The sequence below is a fragment of the Stegostoma tigrinum genome, chromosome 7 (genome assembly GCF_030684315.1).
Source record: "Stegostoma tigrinum isolate sSteTig4 chromosome 7, sSteTig4.hap1, whole genome shotgun sequence".
Lineage (NCBI taxonomy): Eukaryota > Metazoa > Chordata > Chondrichthyes > Orectolobiformes > Stegostomatidae > Stegostoma > Stegostoma tigrinum.
The window spans coordinates 39,045,255-39,053,402 of record NC_081360.1 but is presented as its reverse complement, the minus strand read 5'-3'; the positions used below and the strand labels follow the sequence as shown (position 1 = coordinate 39,053,402).

Genomic DNA, 8,148 nt, shown 5'->3' with positions numbered 1-8,148 from the left:
CAGCATTTGGCCCATATCTCTCTCAACCCTTTCTATTCATGTAACCATCCAGATCCAGTTAAAAGTTGTAATTGTACCAGCCTCCACCACTTCATCTGGCAGTTCATTCTATACATGCACCACCCTCTGCGTGAAAAACTTTTCCCTTCAGTCCCTTTTAAATCTTTGCCCTTTCACCTTAAACCTATGCCCTCTAGTTTTGGATTCCCCCACCCAGCAGAAAAGACCTTGGCTATTCACCCTATTCCTGCCCCTTATGATTTTGTAAACCTCTATAAGGTCACTCCTCAGCCTCTGATCCCCAGGCAAACTAGCCCCAGTCTATTCAGCCTATCACTATTGCTCAAACCCTGGCAACATCCTTGTAAATCTTTTTGGAACCCTTTCAAATTTCACAATATCTTTCCTATTCCAGGGAGACCAGAATTCAATACATTATTCCAAAAGTGCCCTAACCAATCTCCTGTACAGTTGTGCCATGACCCCCCCAACTCCAATACTTAATGCACTGAACAATAAAGGCAAACACATCAAATGCCTTCTTCACTCCCCTGTCCACCTAGCATTCCACTTTCAAGCAACTGTGAACTTGAGCTCCAAGGTCTCTGTTCACCAACACTCCTCAGGGCCTTACCATTAAGTGTATAAATCCTGTCCTGATTTGCTTTTCTAAAATGCAGCCCCTCATATTTATTTAAATTAAACTCCATTTGCCACTCCTCAGCCCATTGGCCCATCTGATAAAGGTGCTGTCATACTCTTGGGTAACCCTCTTTGCTGTCAATTACACCTCCAATTTTGGTGTCATCTGAAAACGTACTAACTAGATCCCTTACGTTCACCTCCAAATTATTTATATAAATGACAAAAAGCATTGGACCCCGCACTGATCCTGGTGGCAAACAACTAGTCGCAGGTCTCCAGTCCCAGAAACAACCTTCAAACATCACCCTCTGCTTCCTACCATTGTGTCAGTTTTGAATCCAATTAGCTAGCTCTCCCTGGATCTCATGTGACCTACCCTTCATGAAGGCCTGCCATGTGGGACATTATCAAAGGCCTTACCAAAGCCCACATAGACAACATCCACTATCCAACCCTCATCTCTCCTCTTTGGTATCTCTTCAAAAAACACAAAGATCGGTCAGACATAACTTCCTGCACACAAATCCATGCTGATTATCTCTAATCAAACCTTGGCTGTCCAAATGTTGGTTGATCCTGTCCCTTGATATCCTGTCCAATAACTTGACTATCACTGATATCAGGCTCACTGGCTTGTAATTCCTTGGCTTGTATTTGCTACCTTTCTTTCTTTTCTCAATAACTGGTTTACCAATTTGGATACTATTGGGGGGGGGGGGTGACCTTTCAGTGGTTAGCAGCAGCGGTCAGGTCAGTGGTACTGTGACTGGCTCTGAGGCTCAGAGGGAAAGGATGCAGTCAGATAGAGCAATACTGATAGGAGACTCAATTGTGAGAGGACAGACAGGAGACTGTGGCCACGGAAGAGACACCAGGATAGTGTATTGCATCCCAGGTGCCAGGGTCAAGGATGTTTCTGAGCGGTTTCAGAACATTCTGAAGAGGGAAGGTGAACAGCCAGAGGTCATTGTACACATCAGTACAAATAACATTGGTAGACAAAGGGATGGAGTCCTGTAAAATGAGTATAGGGAGTTAAAAAGTAGGACCTCAAGGATAGTGATTTCTGGATTACTCCCAGTGCCACGTGCCAGTGAAGATAGATATTGAAAGACAGGCCATATGAGTGTGTGGCTGAGGAGCTGGTAAACATGGTTGAAAGAAGGGCAGGACTGGGCTGCTCTATGTTCCAGGATACAGAAGCTACAGGTGTGACAAAAGTACAAATAAGTGAGGAGGGGAAGTTGCCCTTTTGATAATGGATGACATGACATCAGTGCTGAGAAAGGATACTCTTAAGGAGTCATCAAATGAGGCCATATTGTAAGAACTTAGGAACAAGAAGGAGGCAGTCACTCTGGTGGGATGTATTATAGGCCCCCAAATAGCCAGTGGGTACTAGAGGAGCAGATAAGTAGAGAGATTGCAGGTATCGGTAGGAATAACAGCGTTGTATTAGTTGGAGATTTTGATTTCCCCATACTGACTGGGCCACCCAAAGAGTAAAAGGCCTAAATAGGGTGGAATTTGTCATACATGTCCAAGGAAGTTTCCTAAATCAATACATACAGGGTCATGCTCGGGAGGATGCTACACTGGACCTCCTGTTAGGAAACAGAGTCGGGCAAGGGACTGAAGTGTCAATCGGAGAACAGTTTGGGTCCAAAGACCATAACTCTCTTAATTTTAACATAGTTATGGAAAAAGACAGGACAAGTCCAGATGTTAATGTGTTAAATTGGAGAAGGGCCAATTTTGGAGTCATTAGGCAGGATCTCATAGCTGCCAGTTGTGTGAGTCTGTTTGAAGGACAAGGAACGACTGGCAAACATGAGACTTAAAAGTATGAAATCAAAAGTCCAGGGACTGTTACAGTAAAGGGAAAAGCTGACAGGTTTAGCAATCTGTGGCTCACAAGGAATATTGAGGCTCTGGTCAGGAAAAAGAAGAAGGCATATATTGGATTTAAGCGATTAGGTTCAAGTGAATCCTCAGACAACTATAAAAAGTATATAAACACATTTAAGAGGGAAATTAGAAGAACAAAAAGAGGGTATGAGATGGATCTAGCAGATCTGGTTAAAGATAATCCAAAGAGGTTCTATAGCTATTTTAAGAGTAAAAAGGTGGCTAGAGAGAGAACAAGTCTCCTTAAAAATCAGCATGGCCGTCTATGTGTGGAACCACAGGAGATGGGGAGATTTTTTAATGAATATTTCTCCTCAGAGTTTACTGAGGAGAGAATCATGGATGTTCAGGAAAATAAGGGCAACAAATGAGGATGTTTTGGACCACATACATATTACCAGAGGGGAGGTGTTTGCAGCTTTAGATTGCATTAAGGTGGATAAATCCCTGGGCCAGATCAAATCCATCCTCGGATGTTGTGGGAGGCTTGGGAAGAAACTGCAAAGGCCCTTGCAGAGATTTTTGCTTTATCTTCAGCCACCGGTGAAGTTCCAGAAGACTGGAGGATAGCTAATGTCGTTCTATTGTTGAAGAAAGGTATTCCATGTGATCTAACCATAAGTCTTTTATTATTTTAACAAACTTGTTCAGATCACCCATATTCTTGTATGCTCCAGCTGATACAAGCCAAATTGATGTTACCTATTCTCATAATTGAATCAATTCAATCCAGTATCATCCTTATGAATCCGCACCACACCCTCTCCAGGGTCAATGTATTCAGTCTGTGGTGTGATATCCAGAATGTATGCAATATTTCAAATGAAATCTGTACAGAAGAATTCCATGAGATGAAGAATAAACTTTCATTCACATTTTTGGTTCCTCTTGTACTTACACATCCACTTTCATTGATTTGCATTAATAACCATACATTCAAGACTCTTGCCATGTAGATATCTGAGGATACCACTTGTGACGTCTTGCCAGAGTACAGAGCCATTATCTTTTATGTCCTTGTCCAACCTTCCAACCAATTTCTCAGCCATGTCAAAAAGTTGCCTCCAAATCTTTTCTGTGGGTTATCATCAAAAATCTTCTGATAATTGATATAGATTATAACTGTAGACATATTCTTATGCACCAAATATACATAACTGCTCAGTTACATTGTCCCTGATTTTGGTAATTTCCTGCAATGAACTTCAGACTGGTTTACACTTGCTAAAATTCTCCCTTTCATCTTTCTTAATTAACAGAATAACATTTGTAATTTTCCAGTCCAATCTTGAATCAGGAAAGCTTTGGAATATTGTAACTAATGCATCTGTAATTTCATTTCCTATTTATGTTAGTACCCTGTGGTGGAAACCAGCAGGCGCTGATAATATTTATCTAAGGTGCCATCATTAGTGCTTATTAGTACCTGCAACATTGTTATGGACCGGACCAGACCCAACCCCTCAAAATATATTAAGAAGATAGCCGAGACCCTAAATTTTTCTTATTTTAAAAGTAAGTGCTGGGCATTGCAAATCAGATGTAATTTGATTGGTCAAACTACCAGTCTTGAAGCAAAACACACTTTATTCATGCATTGTAGCTGAAATACAAGAAAAGAAAGAAGAAATTGGAATAACTCAATTCTCCTGGAAAACTGAAAAGACTAATAGGTTATTTAAGTACTAAACAGGAGCTGTTCCAATATAGTAACATCCCATAAACACACCTTGTCAAAGGCAAATTCAGTAAACTAGATTGCTTAACATGCATTTCTGCAGTTCAGGAGGAAAATCTTCAAAAGTAAACTGAGAGACAGAGTCACAGGGAGAGATGTATTGCAGCTACCAAACCCAGTTTCAAGACATTAGGAACTGCTACTAAAATACTAAAACTAAAAATCCTGGCTGTGGGGCAGCTTGACCCCACACATTCAGGCTGCTTCTAATTTTCCTACTTCAAAAAAAAACCCAAAGCCTCACAAGCTGTTTACTTTATTGGAATCAAATAGACAGCTCTCGCCTCTTTCTTAAAACCTCTCTTCAAAAAGAAGGACAAAATACAAGCACGTACATGGAAGCTGAATTAGTGTCTTTAGTGGATGTTGCCAAAGGACAACATACAGATAATGATGACGAGGGGGTCAAAAATAGGTCCATGCATGTAAACCCTAAAGTTTGGGGCATTAAGAAAAACTGTGGTTCAAGATACACTCACTGCAACTTAATAGGAAAGAGAAGAAGTAAAAGAACAGTCCCAAAGAACTAGACAATGGAGGAGAGGCATTGCAAAGGGATGTTTTGATCAACTTTTTCGAAGAATGCCGAATGGACAAGGAAAATGAAGAGAGAGAATATACTGCAGTTCCATACCACAGAATACCATACGTTATTTTTGTTATAGCCAGATCAATCAATAACTGAGTAAAGAAATATTAAAAACATGTTAAACTCTTTAAAATAAAAAGAAGTCAGGATATGTAGTTAACAATCTCTTTTAATCACATTTTTAAATTGTCAAAATTTTTCCAGTATTCCAAGCAGGCACAGCACATGGATTAGCCATCCAGGTTTCTTTTTAAGCAATAAATCAGGTGAGTTGTTAGACTTTTTGTTGCGTCTTCCAAATAAACAAGTCAATGTGCCCATTTGATAGAATGATTTAGATGATAATTAATTTGCTTTGAGGCATTCTTTTACCCAATAATAAGTGCACAGTATGTGCACATTCATAATTTTCTAGATAATCAATTTATAGCATGTATCACCATTAACTGGAAGCAACAATTTCATAACATTTCTGTTGTGTTCAGTAAAATATATCAAATATACATTGCTATACTGTGTATTATTTAATATCAAATATGTTATATTATCTAATATGATTAAATAGCCTACAGTGTGACAGAGGCGTTGTTTTAGGATAGCCTGATGTATCTGCTTAAAATACAGCAGTTGATTTTTAAATTAGTAAGTTCTGTCATACTAACTGCACATTTACTTATTAGAATAACACCACTGTAGAGAAAATAAAACTATAATGAGCATTTATTTTCACCTGATTCAAAATAAAGTGAATGATCAAGAAAGACCAATAAACCAAAATATTCCCAGACATAGTTAGGAATAGTATTTCTAACAAAAAAATATAGACTACAAAATCTTGAGGAGATATTGACTCATTTATTAAAACATTCATGTAATCTTCCACTATATTTTGATGTTATTGTCTTGTTATTCTTGTTAATCAGACTTTGCAATATAGATAAATGCTCTCATTTTTGAAATTTTTATGGAGTAACTGAGTTTCTGCTTTCTTAGAGGGTCATGCATGAATTGTGGATTTTCAGAACACATTGTGATTTTTGTCCATAATTTTTAAAATGTTACTAGAAAACATTCTACAAATTTCAAGTAACAGTTGTAACAATAATTTTATATATATTGCTAGACAAACATGCTTCAATAATTAATGGATTTATAATCTGGTGTTCACTGCTACTCCTTTCATAGCAAGACTCACATGTTCAGCAACTGAACTCACGGATGCACATTTGGCTTTTCTTGAAAAGAGTCCAACTTGTTTTCTGATTTCACCTTTAGATCCACTATGAGTTCTCTGTGTAGAACTGCCATCATGTGGACAAACCTCGGGCTGTTGTGGTGATATTTCTGTTGAGTTGGATTTGCTGTTGTGCATAGGCTGCAATATGGATGTACCACTTAAACCAGCACTATGAGTCTTGCCAATGACAATATCTCTTTTCTTTATTTGACAATCTTTAGAGTCCTTTGACTTTGCTTCAACTTGAACAGATGCAGAATTATTTTTACCTCTTGTATCAGGTAAAAGACCTAAGGCATGTTCTTCAAACATTCCTACAGGTATTGAATGTTGTGTGTAATGACCTTGATCTGAGCTTGTTTCATTTTTTACTTCATTCAAACGGAAGTAATTTAATCCATTAACAGTGAAATTTTCTGTAATGCTTATTGGATTTTGATCTCCATATCCTCTTTGACGTTGGTTTTGATTTAGCTGACCATAGGTTTGATTGCTACTTGTTTTTCTCAGTGATGAATGGTAACCAATCACTGGAATAGCAAACTGCGGTTTATCCAATTGAATATTAGGTTTGGAATGCTCAGAATTGGTGAATGTCTCTTTCTTTTTGCCTCTGCTTGATCCTTCATCCCAGGTTAATGGATTATAGACTGCATGCCCATCAATTGGACATGAATTAGACTCATGCAATAGCCAATGGTCAATGCAGTCTTTGTGAAACTAGGTAAAATAAGACAATGTTATCAATAGTTAAGGTTCATATTTATCATTACTTATGCAACAAAATGCTCCTCCTATTACAACACAACAAAATTAATTACTTAGCCTTGAAAACAGGATTGATCTCGCATTGTTACCTATATCAAATATGTAAAGAGGCAAAAAGCTGTGACAAGTATGTACAGATATATGACACTTCTTTAACCATAGGTGGTTACTTTGCTCCATCAGTTAACAAGAGGAATATGTCAGCATGAATATGTGATGCAAAATATTTTTTTGTTTATGGTTTCACTTATGACTATACTGGAAATGATACCACGAATTTTCTGGGGACAACTTTGCATATATACCTAGGTAAGCCATTGGCAGCAGGCCTACCTCTGTCTGGAAAACTTTCTGGGAACAGGTTGGAAATGGTATTATGCTATCATTTTAAACATCTACAATGTATTGGACTGAGCATCCTAATGAGAAGCTTAGTTTTCCCCTAAAGGTGGGTTTTAAATATTGGAAAAGATTTGAAAATTTTTCGGCAAGGCACAAAGCCAGATATGATTAATTGCAAGTTTGATTAGATGATAAAAATGAGTGATTGACATTGTTCTGACCAGATGAAGAAGGTTGAATCAAACACTATTTTCCTCGTAATCTGGTTAGTTATACAAAAGATCAGTTCAAATATAGTACTACACAAAATTAAGAAGTCAATTAAAAAGTTATCTTGAGTGAAAGAAACAGAAATTTTGTTACTTACCAATTCCAAGACAAGTAATGAAGTGTGACATCAATACACACCAGCACAGGCATGTAGCTCGAATAATAAGAAGTGTCTAGTACACAAAGGAAGATCAAGCATAGGCAGTTCTCAAACAAAATCACCCTTCCTGCCCTCATGCTTTCGATTCACTCACTTAGGACACTTCACAACCTTTACTCTACCTGCACAACCACTAACAGCTGGGTTTCACTCAGTCCCTCCCTGGGTCACAATGCAGTAGAATTTAGCCCTCAGTAGGGCTAAAAGAGACAAAATGGACAGTGGGCTGCTTGACATTCATCTTCTCGCTCCATACAAGGAGAGGATCCTTGATCCCCCTAATGAGGATGAAGATCTCTTGCGGTGTTGCTGAAAGTTCATGCCCCAGCAACCAAGATTCATTGTCAAGTGTTTAGATTAGATTCCCTACAGTGTGGAAACAGGCCTTTCGGCCCAACAAGTCCACACTGCCCCTTGATATGTCCCACCCAGACCCACTGCCCTATAACCCACACACCCCTGAATACTATGGGCAATTTAGCATGGCCAAT

General features: G+C 38.5%; 1 protein-coding gene across 4 annotated transcripts in view; it reads right to left on the bottom strand.

Moving 5' to 3' along the window:
- Window positions 1-4,617: 4,617 nt before the first annotated feature.
- zswim2 (zinc finger, SWIM-type containing 2) overlaps window positions 4,618-8,148 on the bottom strand; it is a 134,308-nt gene continuing 130,777 nt past the window's right edge. For all 4 annotated transcript variants that reach the window (XM_048535293.2, XM_048535291.2, XM_048535290.2 and 1 more), the window contains exon 11: window positions 4,618-6,837. In XM_048535293.2, coding sequence (XP_048391250.1) covers window positions 6,031-6,837 — 807 coding nt within the window. In that variant the 3' untranslated portion in view covers window positions 4,618-6,030. The remainder of the gene's footprint in view (window positions 6,838-8,148) is intronic.